Below are 25,619 nucleotides of genomic sequence, written 5' to 3'. Positions count from 1 at the left end.
ATAACACTTGAAGGATTTCTGCTTAAGTGGTAAGGAACAAGACAAGGTTAATGGTATCAAAGAAAACAAAAGGAAATAAAAGAGCCTGTGTATCCCTTTAAATCCAGATAAAGTGCAAAGCTTTTAGATCATGAAGCATTATGCTCTTTACAAATAAAGAGCCTAACTTTATTTTTTCATAATTCATAATCCATAAAACTAGAGGGGAAAACAGTAACTTGCCTAATATTCTGCACAGCTGTTTGTAGGTTATATTTGGTCTAACAATATGAAGCTTGGATATATCAGCTTTCATCAATAAAAAACAGGTCTCCCGCATATCTAGTACCTCAGATTTTAACTGTAACTGTAGTTTCATACATATAATAAAAAATATATTGAGCAGATAAAACGACAAATGGGCTATCAAGTCCAAGAACATTGTCCTAATCCAATTTATCAAGCTAAGATTCATCTGAAGTTCATCTATGTTTTAAAGTCATATGTTTAACTGGCTATCATATCTGATTATTTTTTAATTGTCCCAGGATTGTACCTATTAGCTGAAGTAAACACACTTTCAGTTACTATACTGGACATCCCACTGCTATGTCAAGTGTCTTGCTGACAAGTACAAAGTTATTTCAGAATTTTACCTTCAAGTAGTTTTATAAAGAGGATTTAAGAGCAGTTAAGTTATTGGCTCCAAATAAACACCAACAAGATCAATTTTCAATCTTCATAGCTTCATTTTGAATTGAATTCTTTTTAACAATTATCTGAAAAGCTAGTAAGTATATGCATACATTGTACATACACCAACATGTGTATTTGAAAGACACCATAATCCCATGTCCATAAATGAACTACTGTAGGGTAACAAGAGGCCACAGATCAGCACCTTGAATACATATAGTAGTTCAGAGGAGCTCGGTCCCTTTTTGGACTACTAGCACTATTTTCTAAGAGAACAGTCAGAAGAACAGCTACCGTACATGCATTAAGGCGTACTAATTTATTGTCCAACTGTAAGTGTGCATTGAAGTCCTAAGAAAACAAATATATAGATACCTTTTAGTTGAGCTACCAAAATATATTAATGAAAGATGAGCCACGCAATTCTCCAGTTAAGAAAATAACCCCAGCTTACCCTTTCTATCTCCTGAAGGTACAGAAGAGCAATATCCCCAGCCTTCTCGTAGCATGTAACAATTTCTTGTTCACGGTCTACATGGAGGTTGCTAGCTGAAGAAGAAATTGGCAACTTCTCAAGACAGAGACCTGGTGGTGGTGGGAAATAAAACTCGAATGAAGCATTAAAAACTAATGTCATATAATGCTATACCTAAAAAATAGTCCAGGCTAAGCCCCTTTGGTCAGGAGAAGAAACAAAGAAAAAAAATACCAAAAACATATGAAGATATGGTCTTCTGGTACAGACACAAATAAATATATAAATAACAGTGACTCCTTAATAATTATAAAACCAGAAGTAGCAATTTTTTAAAAAGCAATCTTGATATAAAAGACATTATGACAGCCTACCACAAAAATGTCTGGTGTCTTTCTATACCAGTTTACTTAATATATTAAGTAAATGTATTTTCTTTATGTATCTTCACTTTCCCAGAGTAAAGAAAGGCACTCAAGGCAATAACAAACTTATTAACAGTGCAAGGCAGAAAGATCTATAAAAACATATTTTAAAAGAAAAAGAAGTTAGAAAGCATAATGTTTGTATTTAAATTTATCTTGTGTTTTGAAGGGTAAAAAAAAGGTCTTTGCTTGTCTAAAGTAAGAACTCAATAACTCTTACTAATCAATGCTATCTCCTACATAAGCCACTTCTTATGGCTTAAAACACAAAAAGTTGTTCTCCAGATAATTAGAGAAAACAGCTGGAAAGGACCTCAAGAATACTAATCCATTTTTCTGACAGAAGAATCAACCAACCCCAGACAGCTGTCTATCCAGTGCCTAGCCTCTGACAAGAGGGATGCCTTAGCCTTCCTACACAACATATCACAGAACTCAACTATTCTCACAATTAGTATTTTTTCTTAATGTCCAGATCTTCCTCCCTAGATTAAATCACTCCTAGTCTTCTTCATAGAAAGATTATTCCTTTCTTTACAAAACATTTTTTCAATAATTCTCTAGAGAGACAGACACACCTGCAACAAAGAATGTCAGTTCTCACTCTTTTCATGCTTCCTTGACAGCTGATAATTTTTATCTCCTCTGGACACTCTCCAACTGGTTACCTCTATCTTGTCTCACTGTGCCCAAACTGGAAACACAGCTTCAGTTGAGGCCTCAATAGCACTGAGCAGAGATTAAAGACTTCCTGGTTTTGATATAGGGTATTTTTAAAAAATAAAACAATCGGCAGAACTTTAGTGTCTTCCCTTACATATTAGTAAAATGTTCTCTTCTGTTTTGACCTGCAACAGATCATATTTTGCAAGCCAACTGCCTCATCAGTTACCCCATTTTATATTTATCTGCATAATTATTTGTATTTGAAGTGTAGCACTTCAAATAGAACATATGTTCTTAAGAGATTTATTTCAGGTCATCCCTCCAGCTTGTCAGCAGTAAATGCTGATCCTAAAGTGCCCTCAACTGCTCCCACGTTAATGTAATTCACAATTTAAATGACCATATTCTCAATTCATCATCCAAGGTTTTGAGAGTCTGTTGCTGGAGAAACTAAAACCAAAACCAACAACAAAACAGATGTCTGTAGAATGCCAGGCAGTATAAGACCCAGTTTGGAGAATAGTTTATCAAAGGATTTCTGTCCATCAATAATGTATGGTGGGGACAGTATTTTTCATTGGAATTACAATAGTTTTCTTACTAAAACAACTTGAGAAGACATAGCCATGGGATCTGGAGTTTATTGATAAACGCAAAACTATGCAATATTTATGACCTCCAGATTCTTTTAAAACATCTATTAATTTTCAATACCTCCCTGTAGAAGTATAACGCATCTGTATAGAAAACACCATCATCAAGCCGTATTTCTGGCTTGAGAGGATGCCTGAAGTCTGTATCAGCTTTTGGGCCACCTTTACTCTCCAATCTACCCTTTTACCAGTACGAACAAGACACCCCACAGCTGTATTTGCTAGCTATACACCCAGTTTAGACAAAATCCTGACTCCAGTACTAACTGCTCCACTAAAGACAAAATAAAATTCAATATACTTTTCAAAAACCTACACATTCCTAAAGCACAGCAAACACACAAATAGTCTGTCTGTCTTTTAAAAACCTGCCAAACCTGAGTACAACAGACACTGAACTTCCCTGACATGTTATGGTTTTTACCTAATGTATCTCTAAAAATTAAGAATATTTGAAAATAGAAAGCTAATCTGCTTTCTTTCAAATTTTCAATGAAATAGAAAATATCTGAGGGGGGGGGGGGGGGTTTGCTAACTGTAAGTCATAGACTCAAAAGCAGCAAGATTTAACTATAAGCTATAAAAAAAGGTCAAGTTATCTTGCTACTGCAGTAAGCTTGACCAGACCCCCGATAAGAAGATCTAAATGTAAGGTTGATGCCAGATAGAAAGTTTGCAGTGCCCTATACAAACACTTTCAAACTCAGAGGTGACCATAAAATACAATAAATGTGCTGCAATAAAAAGTCACATCACTAAAAGCACCAGATAGTTGTAAGCAGATCACTCCTCCCCACCCCATCTCTCACATGACATGAACAGCCAGTGCCCCACAGTAATCCTTCACTACATGAAACAGATTACTCAACCAGCTATTTGTAGATTTGACTTGGATTTACTATTTCTATTTTTATACTTTATGCCCACAACTATAATCTTTTTAATCTGAAAAATTCATTATAAAAACATTCTCTCATTTTAGCTGAGAATTTTCTTTAAAATATGAAAGCACTTCGGTGCTCTGCCAGGAACTTTAATAATGCAGAAGGGAAGTACAAAATTCTAAGTGTCCTTTGATGAAGTATATAATATTATTTCTTAGAGTAACTTTATTATACAACTAGTATTCACTGCATTTTTCCTGGCATGTTTATTACAGCCTGGGAAAGTATGTATATTTTAAGCATGCGATGCTTTGGAGCAGGAAGTTCATGTGGAGAGCTATCCTGAAATGACAACATAACAGGATGGTTTGGATGCTTCATTCCTTGCATCATCAGAACAAATAATTACTATTAAATACTGTATTAAAAATACATCAATGAGACAAAAAACCTTGAATAGATTATAATTTCTATAACAGGTTAAAATCAAAGAGTTCCTCCAGACTACTAATTTATTTTTTTTCTTAAATACAGATGAAATTTAAGAAAGAGTGTATTAAAGTACATAAAAGTATTGTTTAATTTTAAATAACTATAGTGACATAGCAAAAACAACCACATAATATACTGCCCACTTCTTTGTAAGAATACTGTGAGAGGACAAGAAGTTAATTAAAATAGGGATTATTATATTATGCCCTTGAAAAAAGAATGAGCAAGTGGTAACACACAGAACTGAGGAACACATTTATTTCAGAGAAATACATATCACCCTGAACTACCCACTGAAGACTTTTGCATATATTCAGACAAGTCAGTTCTTCCCTTTGTGCTTGTTCCCACAGCTGCCAGGCAGGAATCTCTGCTATTGTCCCTCAAGAGGGCAGGAATTTCTTTAACTGTTTATAAACTGCTTTGAGATATATGGAAAAGAGGTACATGATACTGCTACAAAATATTATTGCATTTGTTGTAAAGGTCATAGCTATTGGTTTATTTAACTGTGCTGGTTTTGGCTAGGACAGAGTTAATTTCCTTCATAGTAGCTTGTCTGGGGCTGTGCTTTGGATTTGTGTGGAAAACAGGGGTGATAACAGAGGGATGTTTTAGCTACTGCTGAGCAGTGCTTACGCGGCATCAAGGCATTTTCTGATCCTCATACAACCCCGCCACTGAGCAGGCTAGGGGAGCACAAGGAGTTGGGAGGGGATGAAGTTAGGACAGCTGACCCCAAATGACCAAAGCATACCATATGGAATCATGCTCAGCATATAAAGCTGGGGGAAGAAGAAAGAAGGGTTTGATATATGAAGTGATAACATTTTGTCTTCCCAAGTAACCATTACTACTTGATGGAGCCCTGCTTCCCTGGAGATGGCTGAACACCTGCCTGCCGATGGGATGTGGTAAATTAATTCCTTGTTTTGCTTTGCTTGCATGCACAGCTTTTGCTTTACTTATTAAACTGCATTTATCTCAACCCACAAGTTTTCTCACGTTTGCTCTTCCAGTTCTCCCCCCCATCCCACCATCTGGGAGTGAGTGAGCAGCTGTGTGGCGATTAGTTGCTGACCAGGGTTAAACCATGACAACAACCTTCATTGGTTATTTTGTTTTATTCTGCATTCAAGAATATCCCATCAATTGATATCGCAAGTTGACTTTGATATTCATTCCTTTTAAGTTTAAGCCCTTCCAGTCAAAATCACCTTCAAGTAAAAGCTTCCAACAAACTGGGTCAGTTTTATTTTGGGAAGACACTTATCTCATACATATCTAGTCCTGATACCAAGCAAGATGACTCCTGAGGGACAAGAAAGTGAGAAGCAGTGAAATGAATACAAGTCAGTACTAGTTAAGCTTACATGTTTTTCAAAGTAACTCTAAAATTGCTTGTCAAAAGAACAGAACAGCAACAAACTGTATTTCAACAAGAAAAAAGTATGCCTGATATTGCATTTACATTGTAACTCACAAAGATTTCTTTCTATCTTCAAAAACTTTATAACTTACGTGTATTTTGCAAAAGATTCAGAAAGCAAACCGTAGATAGTTTTGTCACTTATTCCAAGTGGCATTCTTGTGCTTATGGTCTCAAATCAGTGGCCAAGGTTCCACCAAGTAAACTATTTTTCACAAACACAAGAACAGACCAGCCCTACCACCACATGTGCACTCAGTGACCACTACCCAAAACCAAGCAGGATTCAGTAAGAAGAAGTAACAAATGTTACAATGTTTAAAAAGTCCCCATGGAATAGATCTGCTTAATTTTAGATAGGCAGCCATTTTTTGTGATGGACAATAACAGTAATTACTTTTCATTTACAAACCATTAAAAAAAAAAAAAAAAGCAGACATCAATTCTGTAGAAAAATAGATTACTTAACACTCCCATTTCATTATACACAGTAACCAAAATTACTCTTAAGGTTAAAAGTGAATCCATAGCACAGTTCAGATCTTTACTAAGTACTCCTACCACTCAGACCACTACTGAGACCATTTAAAAAAAAAAAAAAAATCAAAACACAAGGCTAAGAAAAGCCTATCACATTTACTGCACTGTATATCTGAGGATTTTCCATGATGCCAGCCAGTACCTTATCTCTAAATTTTACAAACTACAAATAATACTGGACCCCATGGTATATCTACTGTTTTCAGTAGACAAGTCAAAGGACAGAGGAAAAACAGCGGAAGATTATTTTATACTTAAGTAAACAAACATGCTTTTTGCAAGAGAGAGAGAGTGACACATCAATAGATAAAGTTTTCTGGTTTGCTTCCTGTTTTCCTTAAATGGACAGAAAAAATCCAAGTATGTATGAGTATACAGTACTTTCTCTTCCCTATATAATATGCAAAGCAACACTGGTAAGTGTTCCAAATGCTGCAAACACACACACAAAAAACAATAATCCCCCTTCATCTCCTTTTAAAAAAACGTCATATTTATCTTATATATTTAGAACAAACAATTATATAAACTATAGCAAACATTTTTTAGTAATTTTAAAAGAGGAACTGAAAACAATCTGAGTTACTGCTATCAAGGAATTCCTACAGTTTATTTCTGAGCTTAGAACAAACACTTCTAATCTCACTGAAGGGAAGGACTTATTTCTATAAGTCCTCAAAGATTGTGAAAGAATTTATTTAGAAAGCAAAGCATGAGTTCTTAACCTCTTCAATTCCCTAGTGGTATTTGTAAAGTAATCATTATAAAGCAAAGGAGGAAAAGTAAGAATAGAGTAGGGAAATATATCGATAACAAGCTACATCTTTCACAGTAAGAATTTCCTGTTTCTTTCGGCAATCTAAAGAAACGCAATTAACTTCTCTGATTTTTCAGGTACCTTCTATTGCCCATCCCCCTATGCCAAGATACAGGCAGGGAAAAAAGTCTACAGAATCTGTCAGGATGCAGGATCTCTATGGCTAGTTTCCAGAAAAGGCATCAGAAAGAAGTCAAGCCCCCATTCTCTCAGCATACTTAGATTTAAGGGAAGCTGCTCTGGCTAGCCACTCTTTTAAACACAGACTACTTACAGAGAATTAAATTCCATTCTAGATGACACCCAGAGCAACAGAAACACAACTTCCCAGAGCTGAAGACAGTGTTTTGTCACGTATGCTCACACTGCAACATCATTTCATTAGTACAGCTCTTCTAATGCCATAGATATGCTAGTACTTCTAAGTATCTTGAAGTTTCTCAAAGTTAAAAAGAGAAAAAAAACCCCAAAAACCAAATAACAAACACCACTCGTCTGATTTTCTGAAAACAAAGCCTACTTATTAATCCAAGCACTCAATAAACCCATAAGAATATTTAGGGATTTTGTATAGTATCGTCTGACACAACTGTTGTGAAATGATTGGTCACATTTTTCCTCTAAAGATAATGATATTCAAATCTTTGTATTTTCTCAAGAGTACAAAACAGACTTTTACAATACTTCTAAACAGAAAAGATCAGTATTTTCACATATGCATATGTTTCTTAAGAACCATGTGCCAGACAATTCTTGCTGTAAGTACAGCCCTTTCACAGACAAGCACCTTCCAGAGAGGCTGAAACAGTGCAAACTAGAGCTAAAAGCTGCAAAAAGATTGAGTGAATCTCTGAAGAACACACACACACACCCCAAAGCAGAAGAGCTGCACAGCAGTACATGAAGTGGTCATCAAGGAAGTGTTCACTCAGGGGAAAAGAGATAGTTTAACTACAGAATTTACACTGTCTGCTGAAATTGTCAGGATTGCTCCTACATGCACCTCTGAGGGAAAAAAAAAAGTCCAGGCTCCACTGTGATGCCAGTTCTTCCCATGCCATGAGAAAAAAACACCATAATCGCTGATTTTTAATTTTGGCCCAACATTTTCTCCCTCTCTTCACCCTGCCAAAGGCAAGATTCTGAAGAAAATCCAAAGTTCTGGAAGAAATTAAGAACAAGAAAACCATACCACCAAAACACTCAAGTCCTAAAGAAGTCTATTATAATAAGAAGCATATTATTTTCATTCAGTGTTTGTATTTCAAATACTGGAGCTAAAAGCAGCACTGAGGAAAGCAGTACAAACTCCTGGGGTCGTTCCCCCACAGTCACTGCTCCAGCAGGGCAGAAGTTGTAAAAATAGACTGGGGAAAGACAAGCTTTAACAGACAAAGCTTGAAGTATCTATGGGACAAGCTTTCTAGCCCTGGTTTGCAAACTGTTTGCTGATGGGCTGCAACATTTGCACAGCAATACAGGAGGAGGGAACTTAAGTCGAGTCTTTGACCCATTGCCTAATGAGGCTAGAGATCCCTGGCATAATTACTAAAACAGCTTTCATTTAGCATTCTTCCACTAAGAGTTTCTTGGTGTCTGCTGACACAGGCTAGCAGTGGGGCAGATCCCATTTCAACTGAACTTCAGAGCAGCATCTTGTGCCAATGGCAAAGTAGCAATTCACATGCACCTGACACTTCCACTGAACCTCATGAGTATTTCCATGTTTCTGTAAATAGAACTAATTAACGGCCAATCATTTAACTTGGTAAATGCAACATTAAATTTGAATATGGGTCAGCAGTAGTAAAGACAGTCTCACCTTACTCAACATACATCATCTAAATATAAACACAGTTATCTGAACAGGCAATATGAGATGTAAAAGGGCCTGCAGCAATAAGACTACAATCCTGTAATGTCTAACTTACCGATGACATCCCTCACATACTTAACAAGAATTTGTTACTGCAATACAACACAGCCACATTGACAGATACCTGGAATAGTCTACTCATCTATACAGTATATTAAACATAAACACAATTTATTTACTAAAATCAAGTTTACAAAGTTGCAGACTTTAAGAAATGTCAGATCTGTAAATTTCTATCTTCATCTATAAGCATGTGTAGAAAGATTCATTACTTTGTAATGTCAAGTATTCATTTTTCAATTGTCTTTTTACTTATGCAGCAGTATCAGAATCATGTTACTAAGATTTTAAAAAGCTGATTTCCTAGTTAAATATATACTTGTTATTTCAGTTACTGACAAGCTGCACCTTCCTAAATTAACATGTCCATATCCCACTGTGCATGTATCTCATCTCTGCTTCCATAAGCAAACAAAAATCACTTAGAAACATTGAAGATATTGCCATACACAGTAGCTGAATAATACCTATGTGTACTTTCCAGCATACTACCTCATTCATAAATGCTGAAAACTTGCAGAAAATTAACAGTCTTGTTCCCAGATGCCTTCTCCCTAGGAGAATATTAGCTTTAGCCTTTATTAAAATGGACTCTAAATATATACTTCTGTATGGTAACAGCATATAGAGTGTTTTTCTGGTTGGTCTTGTAAAAGGGAGAAGAAAAAGTTGCAGCTAGCCACACAAGCCTAAAGTGAAAAAGGAAAAAAGTCAGACATATCCAGTCTTTAATTACTCATTTATGGATTCATAACATTTCAACTTTTTTGTAAGTCAAGGTTTTCCTCAGTCTCAGAACTGAGTTTTGCCAATTAAAATGATCTAGTGAAGAAAGTAAACAAATGGGTACTAGAGACAAAATTAACCTCTTGGAACATGGGAACCTGCTCTACTTACCAGAAGGTAGTCATTCCCACATGATGAATGACAGAAATAAATGATCCAAGCAGATACTTAAACATCAAGTATGTAACACAGCCAGAAATGTGCAAAATCCCTCTACATTTTACTTTGAGCCAAGTCTTACCACCATAATATCAAGATTGTTCTTCCTTTCTCCTTCCTCTGCCCAGCCTCATCTCTTAGCTTTGCTCTTGCTGCATAGGACAGTTCTAATAACTGATACTGATGTCCAAGCTACATTTGTGGCAGAAAAAAAAATCTGCTTTTTTCTGTACTGCTTCCTAAAACTCCATATTAAAAGTATGACCTGCTCCTGTGACCTACTATCTTAAGTGCTAGTACAAAAGAAGGGAAGGCAACAGCTGCAGGGAGCTGGCTCCAGGAACATTCACACATCTGCTTTCAGATTAACTCTTTGCCACAACAGAGTCGTGCAAACCTGCCCATCTCCTCAACAACGTCCTTTGATGCCCATTTTTCTTTCCCTCATAACATCGTCTTGAAATAAACTACTACAAAAAAACTGTTTTATCGGATGCTTCTCCTCCACATTCATGTCAAATGTAATTACAAGCAGATGGGGGAAAAAATAACCAACAGACACAAGTAAGTATTCTCGTGTTTTTGCAAATACTAAGCACTTGATTTGAAAATCTCCATCGTTTAATTCCTGTGTTTTATATGACATTTAAAAATTGCCCCAATTTTTTCAAGTCTTTGAATCTAAGAAAATTCTGTATTTAATATCAAACCTATGATTTTATTAATACTCTATCCTATAACATCACCTTCTACATACACATAGAGTCATTACTCAGTAGCACAGTATCAAAATCAGCTCTTTCAGGTAAAGAAAACACTAGATCTAATCCAGAACTGTATTCTATGGGCACACACACACAAAAATCAGGGTAAGGTAAAAAAGGATGCCTGTCCACAAAGTTAACCACATAGAAGATCATCCTCCACTACACTTCTATTTTTAACTTGTGAATTTGAGGAAATGGTGAAGAAAGGCGGGAAAATAACAGAATTACACTACATTCAGTATACTGTGTGGTAGTTACTGCTTTGCAACTTTAGCGTGAGGGATATCTGAACAGTGCTGAGTCCTGACCTACTCTAATCAAGTTTCTGACACTTTGCCTCATCCATATTCATATGGCTAGTCTACTCTCTGCTGTTTTAATGGACACAGCAGCAGAAAACTTTTCCTGAGACCACTCTTGCATCTTCTAGTCAAGATAAAGCATAAAACATCACTGCTAGCAGCAGCTTTTGTTGCCAGAAGCCAGAAAAAAGCCAACCCAACTGAACTTGTCCTGTTCCTTGAATTTCTTTCCAAAGCGCCTTTTTTTTTTTTTTTTTTTTTTTGCTTACCATTATAAACAACTGCCCATGAGCTTTTGGTTCAACTGCCCATGAGCTTTTGGTTCTGATGAAACAACAGTGCCTTTACCACCGCACTAAGAATTTTGAACATTTTCCCTAGGAGGAGCAACAGACAGGAACCACTTCCCGGCACTGCTTGGGCACTGGGGCCCTGTGATTCCCTGCACATCACAAACTGGCAAAGAGCCACACATAAAGGAAATGGAAGATTTCAAAGGTAATTTGTTAGGATTTTTCTTAGAATTTTGTTGACATTTTACTGTGTTGCATATTGGCAAATCTATCAAGGAGCTTTCTTTGGAAGATTAGAACCATCATTGCACTAACTAGCCATTTCCAAGAAAAGAGTAACATTTAATCTTCCCTGCTGGGTTTGAGAGCCTTTGAATCCTTCACTTGACTTACATTCATTCCATACTATGCCTCTCACTTATATTCTTCTAAATATGCTGTCTTCAGCTAAAGCTATAAGCAGCACAGAGTCTTAAAAGCATTCTTTTAAAGATATACTGCATTTATTCATCTATTTAATAAAAAAATTGAGGACCCCCTTTGTGAGTGCACTGCAGGCAGCAGATGAGATGGCTTTAGTTCTTTAGTTAAATGACAGTTATTCTAAGTTGATGACTGCAGGAGCGCAAAGACACTAAATTTCATGTTCTGGACTACCGTAATGAAGACTATTGTAATTTAATGAACATTTTGCAGTGAGGTTTACAAACAACCTGGATGGATAATGTGTTCAGACATACTCTGGAGAGTCTGAAGAGGCAATAACAATTTTCCTCTTCTGGTTTTTTTCACACTTTACTTTCTAACAACATAAATACATGCAGACATATGTTTATATATGTGCACATAAATGAACATATATACACATAAACAAATACACACACACACACACCCTCCACAGCCAACCATTTGGGGATCTCATTTCCCTGGCCATGTTCTGATTCCATTTTGCCTCCCCACAATTGTCACTACTGCTGTTCCTCCTCTCCTTCTTTCTAGCCACCAGTAGATAAAACTGCAGCAAAATTCAGCTTGACCTTAACCTTAGACCCATTTTTGCACTTCACTGCATCCATACACACATACTGAACCTTTCATTCACTGTGAAGAGCAGAAAGATGTATTTTTTTTGTATTTTATTATGTTCCACAAGCAAGAGTAACATGGGACACAGGGAAAGCAGGTAAATGCAAAGGGCTTGTTGTGAACTGCTAACTGCCTAGGGTTACAGCGTAACATGCTCATTTAAGTACCCTGGAACAACTGTAGAAGGAACATGTCAAGTCAAGCATCCCACTCAATAATCTATCGCCTTTTACCTTACAGAATGAAACCTCAAGAGTGAGAAAGTAAGCCCTTGGAGGTTGCCCCACCTTAAATACAGAAAAAAATTCTAAGGCAATTAAGAACTACCATAAGTTATCTGCCCTATGCTTTTGTCAGAGGTAAGCAGTATCAGACCACTACACAATAGCACACAAGACTGCAAATCCACTGGAACTGGATTTGCCCCAAACTCGATTGAAATGGGACAACTAAACCAGGTATATTTACCTGCCTCCGTGCAGGCTGCCACACTGAACAGTGCAGCTGTGCTGATGCTCGCTGACAGGCAGCACAGACAGTCCCTCATTGCTTAATAACATGGTGCTATGTTCATGACTGCCAAAAAAGTAAGATCTAAATACTGAGAAGTTTTATCTTTAAATAATCAGGCTATCCTTGAACTTGCAAGCAGAAACACAAAATCCCTGGACAAATAACTTGCATTTAGTTGGGTAATACCTACAAGACTCAATCACCTCTGAAGAGAGCCTGAACTAAGACTGAAAAGTTTATAGTCCACTCTTACAAGGAGAAAGAAGAAATTCTACAGGAAATGGGGTACACAGTGAGAATTAACTGTGCATATGCTATTTAGCTGTCAATTACTCTAAACTTCTCTAGACTTTGAATACTAAATTTAAGACTGCTCTGGGATTCTACCTCATTTCAGAACACACAGAAGATTATATTCTTGCAACCTGCTACCATGGGGAGAAGGCATAGCAAATTTATGAAGTTTCCATTCATACTGGAAACATGGTAGCAAAAAAAAATAATTCTGAACATCAACAGACAAAGAACAAAACCCCAATAGTTTGCTCAGGTAAACTGGTAGCCAGTCACCCACTAGAAGTGACCAAATCAATGAAGTCTAATCAAGATTAGGTCAGGCTTGATATGACAGATTTCAATGTCTAAGTATAACACTTGAAATCAGAAGCAAAAAAACCCCCATCATGTCTAGGCAGAAGACATGGTGGTTTTCTTCTCTTCCCCCCCCCCCCCCCCCCAATATGATGAACCTACAAAACATTCCAGAGCAGAAAAGATACATATTTTACTATTTCCTAATAAATTTTTACATTAAGTAAAATTAATAATACTACTCCTTTCTGCAAAATGAATGCTTTTGCGTTTCAACTGTTAGAGGTCTTTATGAGATCAAATAAAACAGTCAGAAGAGACGAGCTCTGGGAAAAGATTCAATTAAATTACTGAGATTCCTTGGAGATAAAACCAAATTTAGGTACTTAAAGTTGATCAGGTCCAAGATCTCATTTGCCTGGAAAGAACATGACAAATTCAACAGATGTCCTACAGGTTCAAAAAAAAACAAAACAAAAAACACAACCAAACCCCACAAAGCTGAGTGGAAGTCTACCCATATCAGACATTGCCAAAAAGCCCACACAGATGGTGTATGAGAGAACTGGGTAGATCTACGTCATATGTAAGAATGCCCCATGTACTCCCTTCCCACTTTAATCTAAATATTGCCTAGATTTAGGAAACATCCTTTTGTCTCTGCTATCAGTTAGTTCTCTTATTTCCTTGACATCTCTATAGAGGATGATTCATGCCTGTCATTTACTAAAGGACTGTGCTGGTGCAAACCAGTTATACTCTTCCAAGACTAATGTTAGAAACAATTTTTGGCCAGTTGTCAGTGAATGCTATTGAAGTTTCTCATAAATAGTGTTTGCTGACTTTTGATACTTAACAAAAAACTTTCGACATATGCAACCAAACCCAAGCTTAAACACAGCAGACCAAAGCAAACACTTGGACACAGTAAATTCTCATACACCTACAGCAGCAACTGCCACTTTCCTCAACACACTGACCCAGCTTACAGTCTGTTAGTGATTTTTCTAAACTGAAGTGGCACTGCCACCTTAAGACATAAGGCCAGCATTACAATTTTCATTATACTAGATTGGTTAAAGAAAAAAATCTAATTATCTGCCCTTTCTGATTTTTTAAAAAAAAGATATTCATGTAAGAAAAATTCAAAAATAAAACTGCAAGAAATTAACTGTTTTAAGTAATTTTATCATGTTATTACTATTTTTCTTCAATTAAGTAGCAATTTAGTTAAGCCATTTGGTTTTGAGCATTTTAACATTCAGTAAAAGTCATCACGGTGAATCAAGGTTCTCCAGTTCTGACCACAGCGAGTGCACAACTGTACTAGTTCTTTCAGTAATAGTGATAATACTTTAACATCTATCTGCAGTTATTGTGACATTTACATATGGAAGGATACACGCATCAAAAAATTTGATTGGGTGACAGCACAGTTAACATATTAATTGAGGTAAAAGTCTTGTCAACCTAGCACAAACTCAGAATAATTTAGAGGCTAAACTATCCTCTTATTTATCTGCAAATGTGGTACTCCATCACTGTGTTGATGATATGCGTGCCACAAAATTCTTTACCTTCGGACAAAAGATGAATTTACTTTTTTAAACACTATTTCCACATTATTATACTGGAAAGAGCAATCTTACCTTTAGTAGAATATGCTTCAGCAATCAGGCGTAGCCTGTATGGTGGCACTGCAGCTAACTGCAGGTCATCAACTCCAACTCTGGCATATGTGTTCAGAGCTTCTTTGTAATCACCTTCCACATAGTTTAACTTGGCCATAATAAGGTTAGCTTCTTGTAGGAATTCTGGCTAGAAGGAAGAGGAATAAGAAAAGGTTCTTTTTCCTGAGAAAACACACCTAATTCTTTCTGATAAATATTTGGTTTATTTTCTGTATATATTCACTGTAGAAATCCACAGGGTATTTCTTAGGACAGAGCAACAAACCAACAAAATTCTTTCTTCATGTAATATTTGGGAAGCTTGTGGTAAGGGATGAATCCACAAAACCTCAATCCACCAAGCTACCAACAAGCATTACCAGTCATTTTGTATTCACACATTTATTTACACATGCACCAGAAATACCTCTCAGTCAGAATCCAGCTTTGCCAGGTGACAGAACTATTTAAAGGCAGCCTATCATTACAACTCCTCCAATGATTTTTTTCTAACACCACAAGTACAGTTGAAAATAACATAGCATCAAAACTTAATGATATATGTTCCACAGCCTATGAATTTGCACAATTTCAAAGTATAAATTGAAAAAGAATTTATGGAGGAATGAAGAAAGAAAAGGAGGAGAAATTAACACTCCCACAAATCATAGGAGACAAAACATTAAGGATGACTGCAAAACAAGGTCCTTATGATGTCTCAAAGGATGGACATTGAGTACAGAAAACATAAGCTGCTTTAGTAGCTACAACAACAGTTAAGTAAAAGAAGGGCCAGTATGGTTAAGAACATCAAAAGGTTATGACAGAATATGCTCTCAAGTATTAACCTCACCTTCCGCACCTGCAAACATAACTTAAGGAACCTTTCCTGAATACTTAAGAGACTATTACAGAAATTTGTGAAGTTTGTAATGTATTTTGCATTTTTTAACACTTCTATTTAATGGACACTACAAAGAACAATATAGTTATATACTCCAAGAAAAACTTCCACAAAACAGGTTGTATTTCACTTAAGCATCCCAGAAGTCAATGACAATTTTCTTATTCTTCTAATGAAAGAAAATTTGAGAAATTTAACTGAATAAAAATCCATGGAGAAACACAGAGCCATGAAATAGCATAGTGCTGATGATGTTCTGGGAACAGCAATGATAATAAAACACCACACAAGCACTTTCCACATATTTTTCCATAATCAGTAGAGCACTCCAGCCAAATTCAGCTTTTCTAATTCTTGCTTAGACTGATTTACATACCTTTAGGTTTCCTCTATCGAGTGCTGCTGTGAGATGTTTCCTGACCTCAGTCAGCTTCGGCTGCGGGCCACGTGGACTACTACTCTGTTTAAGAGTGTTTTCCTTCAAAAATTGTTCTAGTTTGGACTCCCCAAGAAGAAGTTCTGCCATATCATCTGTAAATAAAACCAAACACATGAAATATTAGAATTTTATTTCACTAACATTTCAGTGGAGGCAGTCATTGCACGGATTTTAAATACAAACTAACCAAAACAAACAGTGTCAAGTACTCAGATTTAACGCAAGTCATGTGGTACTTTTCAATTTATCTTTTACCTGCTTGATTCATTGTAGAATCAAGTCTCCTGTGTTCTAAGCTATAATGATTTAGGACATTAAACTGGTCAGTGTTGTTCTCCTCCTTAAAAAGCAACACTTGATTCAAAAGGATTATGTATTTTTGTGAATGTCACAATATACACTTCTGAGATTCACCTTACCCAAAAAATGGTGTGTGTTTCACAAGATGCCTATTGTAGTTTCAAATATGAATACTGACATAGAACTAATTTATGCAACTAGTTTTATGTTACATGTCCCTCACGATGCCTTTCATCACCACCCATATCTCGGCTGTAAGAATGTAGGTATCACTCAGACCTTGTTAAGGCTCCAGCCATCCCAGCATGAAAGTCCATTTCTCATCTATCAGTCTGTTTCTTAGGAGGCTTACCACCACTTCTCAGACATGAAGGTAGAACGTAATACCAGGCGTCCCAGCAAAGCTGCAGCTAGCATGTTTGCTGGAATTCATCCAGCATTCATAATCTGGTCATCCTCTACCTTGCCCTTATCCAGGACCACTGAACTTATTTTACTGAAACACATTGAGTAGTTCCTCTAGTGAGAAGAGAGCTGGAAAAGTTATCGCCTCACTATGTGCAAATTGAAAAGACCAGGTCATGTCTCACAAACAATGGCTGAATAACCAAAATTTGAACTAACAATAAATAAAATAGATTTTTAAATGGGGAAAGGCAAAAACTAAAAAGCAGAAAAAAGCTCACCACCCTATAACCATTAGCACTGGTCTTAGAGGTTATGTAAAGGGTCAGAAAAACTAGGACATGCAAAAGTCAGTGTTATTGTAGCAAAGCTTTCCCTCAGGCTGTATAAATGCATCAGCATTACCTGGCTGTTTAAGTACAACAAATTTCAGCCTTGTGTCATTTGGAGTAGTATATAAGCCATGTACAATGCCATTGTACAGCAAGCTATAAAGACCAGTGCTGTCCTGTAATATGTCTTATCAAGTATTAAGACAAAACCCCCTATTTTTTTCTCCTTAAAACCTCCAGCTAACTGCTGATTCTTAAACCACAATTTCTTCAAGAGAGTTTGAGACCAGACAAATAGCAAAAGTATCAAGGGAGTGCTTATTTTTCCATTTATGTTTTTTATTTGGTGTTCTGGGAAAGATATCCATGGTAATCTAGACATTTATTTGTTCTCAGCTATCATTCACTTACATTTTACTGTTTAAACACTGCTGCAGAAGGGAAAGTTCTCAGGGTCCAGATGAAGGCAAGCCACACCACAGATGCAGCCTGGTTGCCAGCCTGCTTAACTTGCTGCCTTTCAGATCATAGTTGTCAAGTTCATCAATCTCAAATTTGCAGTAGCAGTTCCATTCCTTTGCCCATCAAAGTTTCTCCTGACGCTTCAGCTACACTCATCTCATCCCTACACCAGACAACACCAAATAATCTGAAGTGTCACTTTCTGCATGCACTTTCTTCTTTCAAGAGCAGCTTTATGCCTCTTCACATGTGTTTTATTTTGCCTTAACAGTGCACCTTCTGCTCAATTTATCCTCACCACAACAATGCACTCTGGATACAGATTCCACACACGCTAGCCAAAAATGTCAGTTCTCTGAAAGCTAAGGAAGAGGAAAACAAAGTATCTCCCTGGTACACTGTTACTTCAGAGACATTTCAAAACAACATGACACTTGGCATCTCTCAAATACATATTAAATGCACACAATTTCCAGTTAAAAAAAATTAAAATATTACTACAACATGACACTTGGCATCTCTCAAATACATATTAAATGCACACAATTTCCAGTTAAAAAAAATTAAAATATTACTACCACTTGATAATACACCTATAGTATAACATTGACATTTTATTACTCACTAATTGCCAAGCAAAAAAATGTTTTTCTTTACCTATTCAATGGCAAATGGCACATTTTGACATGCATCAGTAAACCTATCATACAATTTGTACATCCCTTAACAAAGAAGTTGATCAGTTTATAGTCTCACTGAAATGTTTTCATCTCAAACATATGATGTACATTTTAACAAAACAAATAAGAGCAGTTAAACTTCAGTTCTGACAAACATTAAGGCTCAAAGGTTGTACACTATAGTATTTTAGATACACCTTAGGGTATACTGCGTTGAAGGTTAGCTAATCATCTTGCACACTGGAAATTTAACGTTTATGAACAGAACTAGAATGAGAAGGTTCTACAGTAAATAAGAACTGTTTTGGTAATGCACAAGAGACCCATTGTTAGCTGCAGCAGGAAACAGGCTAAAGAGGACTTTACCACTTGATCTATCAGGATTGACCCTGTTTATGACTTAATATGGCTTGCAGAGTCCTTCCTACGCTTAGAAAATAAACACAAAACAAATATTTCTTTACTACAGCATGAGTTTTACCCATACTTTATATAAGAGCACAGTAAAAAGCAGGGAAAGGGGCAGTAGATGCTCTCAGCATAAGCACCTGGAGGGACCAACACCAAGCTCTGAAATACCTTGCCCACTGCCTCCATCACTCTACTACCTTGTAACAGCAGCAGCCACCAGCTCTGACAGTTGTCGTCAACTGCACTGCCCTAGGAAAGGGCCCAAGCCAGAGACCCCAGACTGCCTCCCACCGCAGCCACAGGCCTGCCTGAAGACTGGGTTGAGGTTGAGATTGGCCAAAGACAAACAACTACACTTTGCCTTCTGGAGAAGAGGAAGAGAGCCAGCCAAAAACGTTCTCTTTTATTGCACCCAGCTCATCATCCTGTACCATGCTACTCATCTGTAACCTGCACAACTACCATTTTCAAGTTCATAGGCTATAAAAAACACCTATCATTTTAAGTTTTTTTCTAATGTATTATACCTGAAATCTTAAATCCTGTGACAAAATAAAAGTAGACAAGGACCCAGTTTGTTCCCATACAATCACAATATTATAGTTCCAGGAATTTTTGAAGCAATTTGCACTGATGTGGGTACTCTTTAATTGAATCAGCAAAGAAGAAAAATAAAAGATATTTTAAAAGTGAAGAAAAAGAAATTCAAAACATACTTCAACATTAGGGCAGGCAACACAGGATCATACTCAGTTTTGAGCATTTCCACAGATTAAAAAACCCCTCCAGACAACCTTTTCCAACATTTGACTGTTCTTTGTGTGAAAATTGTTTCCTTGCTATCCACTCCACATTTCCTTTCTTGCAATTTTTGTCCACTGCTTCTGATTCTTTCACTATACATTTCTGAGAAGAGGCTACCTCCATACCCGAGGCGGGGGGTGAGGGTGGGAGGTGGTTGCAGTAGGATTCCCTCTTTGTCTTCCCTTCCTAAGATTTAACAAATGCAGCACTCTCAGCTGGTTCTCTTCGGTCACGTGCTTTTACCCCCTTATCATCTTGGTGGTCCTCCACAGGGCTAGCTCTACTATACCAATGTCTGTCTTGCGCTGGGGAGCCCAAGCTGAGATACGGTCTCATGGACCAGATGTGGTCTCACAAGTGACAAACTGTAGGGAATAATAATTTCTCTCAAACTGCTGACTACATTCTTGCTAATACAGCGCAGTGTGCAGTTGGTCTTCATTGCTGCATGGGTTTGCTGCCAACTCACACTCCCTTTGTCATTCACCAGGACCTTCAGATCCTCTTCCACAAAGCTGCTTTTTAGCCAGTTGATCCACAGACTATACTATTACAGCTATTCCTTCTCAAGTACAGTACCATGGCATTTGCATTTGCTCAACTTCATGAATTTTGCCATTAGTCCATTTCTCCAGCCTGTTGAGATCACTCTAAACAGCAGCCATATACTCCCCCCAGTTTTCTAACATCCACAAAACCACTGAGGGTACATTCTCAATGTCTAAGTCACCAAGAAAAACACTAAACAGTACTGATTGCAGTATCAACCCCTGAGAGGCTCCACTTCTAAGACATCACAGATGTTTGTTGGTTTTTGTGTCTTTTTAACCTGTGATCAAACTTCTGAGCCCAACCAGTTTTCCACCTACCTCCTAGTCCACCTGTATTTTTAACAAGATATGCTATGGGGAACTATGTCCAAAGTCTAGACAAAGTTGAAGCCAACAATATCCACTGTCCCTACTTTATCCATATAGTCAGTCATGTCTCAAAAAGCTATCTGCTTGGCTAGTCCTTGATAAACCCATGTCAACTGATCCAAATCTCCTCCTTATCTTTCCAGCTGGTTTCCAGGATATGCTTCCTAATCTTCCCAGGGCGTGAGGGTAGGCTGATCCACCTGTAGTCCCTAGATTCTCATTCTCGACCTTGCAAATGGTCGTATGTGCCTTTTTCTAGTCATCAAGAATCACCCTCAGTCACCAGGACCTCTAAAAACATGACTGTGTCCTTGCAGTGACACTGGCCAGCTATTTCAGCACTGACACATCCCACCTGGGTATCAGAGACTTGCATATGCTCCCTTTGCCCAACAGAGTCATCCTCTGTCAGGGCATAATGCTTCATTTCATGAGACTTTTCCATCAAATGGAGTAATTTTCCATCAATATCAACAGATTTTCTGCAAGCACTGATACATATACTAAAAAGCACAAATGGTACAGAAAACTGTCAATTGCTGCAATAAAGCAAATTCTCCAAGAGAAGCAATATGATAAAATGAGATCTCTTTATTTTTAAAGGTACTCAGCATCTATTTTGTTAATTTTCTGCATGTTTTCTTTTCCTTCAAACAGAAGTTTTATCATAATTGATAAAAATCAACATTTTGCATAGCTTCAGTTTCAAGCTGCAGACTCCACAAGAATTAAACTGACAAAATCTACAGCCTTATTCCAAATTCCATATTTCATTAGCATAGCCACAGCATTATTATAAACAAATAGTAAAGTCAGATATTATGACTAACATTACCCTGCTCAAAGACAGTTTTAGCATAACACTCTGTAGGACTGCACTTCCTGCAACTCTTCTGTCGCTGGAAACCAACTGTGTGCACAGAAAAGACAGCTGGTTTTTTCCACCAATGCAAAGCAGGTTAGTCTTTGGTGTAAGGAGTTTCATATGTGCTGTGTGAAAGGGTCTCAGAGATCAGAGGCCTGCTCCAAACCTACAAAACTGTGCTTCAGAAGATGTTCACAGGATGCAGATATTTGCCTTGCAAAGAACAGGTCACTGAGGGGTCCCTTCAGCACAGGTATTTTACTAATAATATTCAGAAGACTCCAGAGAGTGCTCCCAATGCACAATTTTTGTTTACAAGCCTCTTTAAAAAGGTAAAAAAAGCCCAGAGAGTGGGCCTTGAAAATAACACTTGAGGTCACCATAGTAATGAACTACTTCGGAGAAGGACAATGAAGATTAAAAATACAATTAGCAAAATCAAAACTAAGTGGTAACTTAAAAAGAAGTAAAATATGTCCAACTGTAAGTTTTAAGGGACGTGCAAGTAGATACTTCCCTCCTGATCTGTACTCATCAAAACCAAACAAGCAACATTCCTCTTTCCTTTTATTCAGTTTAATGCTTCACTGAGCAAACTTCATTTCCAAGAAAGAAACACGAACATCAAACATAGCAAGGATTCCAAATGACACTCTAAAAAAAGTGCTTTCGTTCAAGAGCGGGAATATCATCAAGGCTGCTTGCAATGAAGAGAGTGAGGTCTACCATTGACATTCTTCAACACTTCGAAGAGCAGAACTTCAAACGTGCCAAAGAGGAAAGTATCATGCATGACTTCCCTCTCATATGCATTCCTTAAGTAAGTCTCAAAAATTCTTCTCACCCATACTCCTGTAACAAGCATTTCTTAAGTTAAATACAGGAGATCTATCCTTATGGAGACAGTTGTAAAACACAGCTAGACTGCACACCAGCTCCAGAGATGTTTTGTTTATATACTCTGCTAAATTGTCATGGAAGGATATGAAACAACTAGTTTGGATGGTTACAATAGATCAGCGCATATCTTGCAAGAACAGGTTAGACACTAAGGAAAATGAAAATAAACCTTGCACTGTCAGGTGTGAAAATGCATTCCCTGAGGCATGAGGATTCTTAAAACGAAGTGCTGAAATCATCCCTATTACTAAAGGGGCAAATAATCACTTTACCTGGTTCACTTAAAGAACAGCACTGGCACATGCAAGAGCAGAGTATAGCCATACTCCCCTCGCTCAACAGCTACACCACAGAAAGAGGAAGACCAGCTCTAGAAGCTCTAATGCTCACCCATTTGTGGGAACACAGTAGAACAAGACAGGCATAGACAGAGATCTAACATTCCGCAGAAAGTTTGTAAGGTTACTCCTCTCTTGTACACAGCAGAATTTCTCAAACTGGGGAAAGTAAGAGGAGACAAACAAGAAGCCACCTCTGGAAAATTTAATTTAGCCTCTCTCTCTCTTTCCTCTGTCATCCTCCCCTCTGCAACCTAAGCTAAGTTTCTTCTCTCTGACAACGACTGGAGAAAATAAGACATTGTCTCTAAATACAGGACACACGCAAAAGCAAAGCCTTAAGTTCATGCTGGTGCATAGTCTGAAACTATCCAGACACCTTTAAGATGAGACAGATAGTCTACAGCACCCAGATATTTTGTTCCCATCATCCATGCAAGTTAGAGAAGCTGCTGATCCATACACTAGCTAGGGACAGTCACCGTGCAGCAGCATGTATTACACATACTTCCCTTCAGAGGAAAGGTGGGAGAGGAGAAAACAAAAACTGAAACTTACACACAGATCAGATTAACCATCAAAACAAAAGGTGTTCTTCTAGGTCACCCATATACAGCACAACTCACCCTTTCCCTGTACCACTGCTATATATCATGAGACACCGCACCATCAGAGAAAGTTAGACTGTCAGACTGGCTTTCATCACAGGAGCGCTGCACTCGCTCAGCTGCTGGTGACTAGCACTGAAAGACAACAGGTCACAGAACGCAAACCATAAAAGCTACTGCAAAGCAGGCTTTTCTTATTTACTGAGTCACTCATCTGCTAAGTCAGCCAGTTGGGGCCAGACATTGGCAACAAATTTTTAAATCAAATTATGACTGAGAGAGCACTTTATTAAGAAAGCATTGGCCCGAGGCATGTCAACCACTCTGTGCCAGTAAGATTGAGCCTCCACAGTGCTTACAACAAAATTCCAATTATGTGGACATTTCTGAAAGAAACTGTTTATGAAACCATATAGCAGAGTTTTTAATCAGTTTTAGCTATCCCTTAAAGACATCCTGAAATAACGCATGTAATTTTTGCAAAGAAATTGCTTTTCTTTTTCTTCCAGCACAGTATGAGTGATCTAGATTATATTCTTTTGTAAGACACTTTATAAAGACAGATTTAAACTCTGTAAAGTTTTCTGACACCTTGAAGTCTAGCATTGTTTCAGCCAGTCTAAACAGATGTTTCAAAGGAAAAAAAGAACTGTTAGTAAACAGTTGCGATACCATGAAAACTGGTTTCCCACTTTTGGAAAATTGAGATAGTTACGAATAAATATAAAATTCTTGATGAAAGGGAAGACTCCCTCTTATTCATCCATTCCTCCACTGAAGAGTTCATCAACAATTACTTAGCAAAGTTAGGAAGTATTTGACAATTTCTATCACAACTGTATTGCAGAATCATCTCTTAACGGGAGAAGGACAGCCTAGCTTGCCCATTTGTTTCTGCAACATCATAGTACTGTTGAAATAATCCACCTGCCTATAATAAACAACAAGTCTGAGCACCTTGGAACTAACTGCAAGATAAAATGAAGGATACTTTAGGTAAAATATCCATTTCTGTTAGCACTGAAAGCAAAAGCAAAAAACCCAGACATTTCTATACATGCAAGCTGTTTTCTTTCAGCTTTGAGAAAGCTTAGACACACTCATACATAATGTCTTGAGAAGAAAGTTGTGCAGGCATGGATATCCCTCTTTGCAATATGGATCAACCCTAACCATCTTCAAAATAAGAATAAAGGCTGGCATAAATACAGGGTGGGCACATGATGACATGTCTTCGTAAAATGGTGTCTAAAAATATAATGACAGCTGCTTTGCTACTTGATTTTTAACATCTGCTTTTTGAAGCAAAATTGTTACCACGCTATTGGGATCTGAAGCAGTTACTCGCAGAAAAACAGTGAATTAAAACAGAGGACTAATCTTCTTTTATCTTGGCTCAAGAATGATGAAGAATATTTATTACTACTAGCTTAAAAACATGGTTCATCTTGAATCATCCACTGCATCACCTGCTAAAATACAAAATAATCAGTTTCCTAATGAATGCTACCACAACCTCCAGGCATTTGCTGAAGAACCCAGGGTTTGTTAGCAGCCTAGGTGACAGGAATATGTAGCTCTAAATTCCTTTCTAAAAGTAAGCTTAGGGAGAAGGGGAGAGAAACGAAAGAATGGCAAAACTGCACACAGAAAAAAACCACAAAAAACCAGCAACAAAAAACAAGCTCAAACAGGATACAGATTTGGAGCTCTGTCTCTCTTGGATGAAAAACAAAGCAAAACATTGAAGGTTATCTAGGCCACAACTACTACCTATGTGGTTTCTCAAGTGTTCCTAATATTAATGCAGAAAATGTAACATTTTTTTTAAAAAGCCTGATAATTATATATAGATACACTTGAAAGCCACAATGCAAGCACTCCTCTCACAGATAGCATAGCTGCTATCACCTCTGTGGCAACAACGGTCAACAACCCTGTTCCTGGTATCAAGGCTCCATGCACAAGATGTTCCTCTGCAATGAAACATTCATGTCCTACTGCTGTGTACACTGGCAAGAATACTCATGATCCTGTGCTAACAAAGATGTATGGAGCCTTGACAGCTCAAGATCTAATGTGAGAAAGAATA

General features: G+C 37.4%; 1 protein-coding gene across 2 annotated transcripts in view; it reads right to left on the bottom strand.

The window, feature by feature from the left end:
- Window positions 1-25,619, bottom strand: part of TTC7B (tetratricopeptide repeat domain 7B) — a 144,633-nt gene that overhangs the window by 106,888 nt on the left and 12,126 nt on the right. For both annotated transcript variants that reach the window (XM_037395035.1, XM_037395034.1), the window contains exons 2-4: window positions 16,440-16,594; window positions 15,139-15,307; window positions 1,130-1,260 (exon numbers count right to left, since the gene is read on the bottom strand). In XM_037395035.1, coding sequence (XP_037250932.1) covers window positions 1,130-1,260; window positions 15,139-15,307; window positions 16,440-16,594 — 455 coding nt within the window. The remainder of the gene's footprint in view (window positions 1-1,129; window positions 1,261-15,138; window positions 15,308-16,439; window positions 16,595-25,619) is intronic.

The sequence above is a fragment of the Falco rusticolus genome, chromosome 7, assembly GCF_015220075.1.
Source record: "Falco rusticolus isolate bFalRus1 chromosome 7, bFalRus1.pri, whole genome shotgun sequence".
NCBI classification, from domain to species: domain Eukaryota; kingdom Metazoa; phylum Chordata; class Aves; order Falconiformes; family Falconidae; genus Falco; species Falco rusticolus.
The sequence above is the reverse complement of the archived record's forward strand: the minus strand, read 5'-3'. Positions and strand labels throughout refer to the sequence as shown.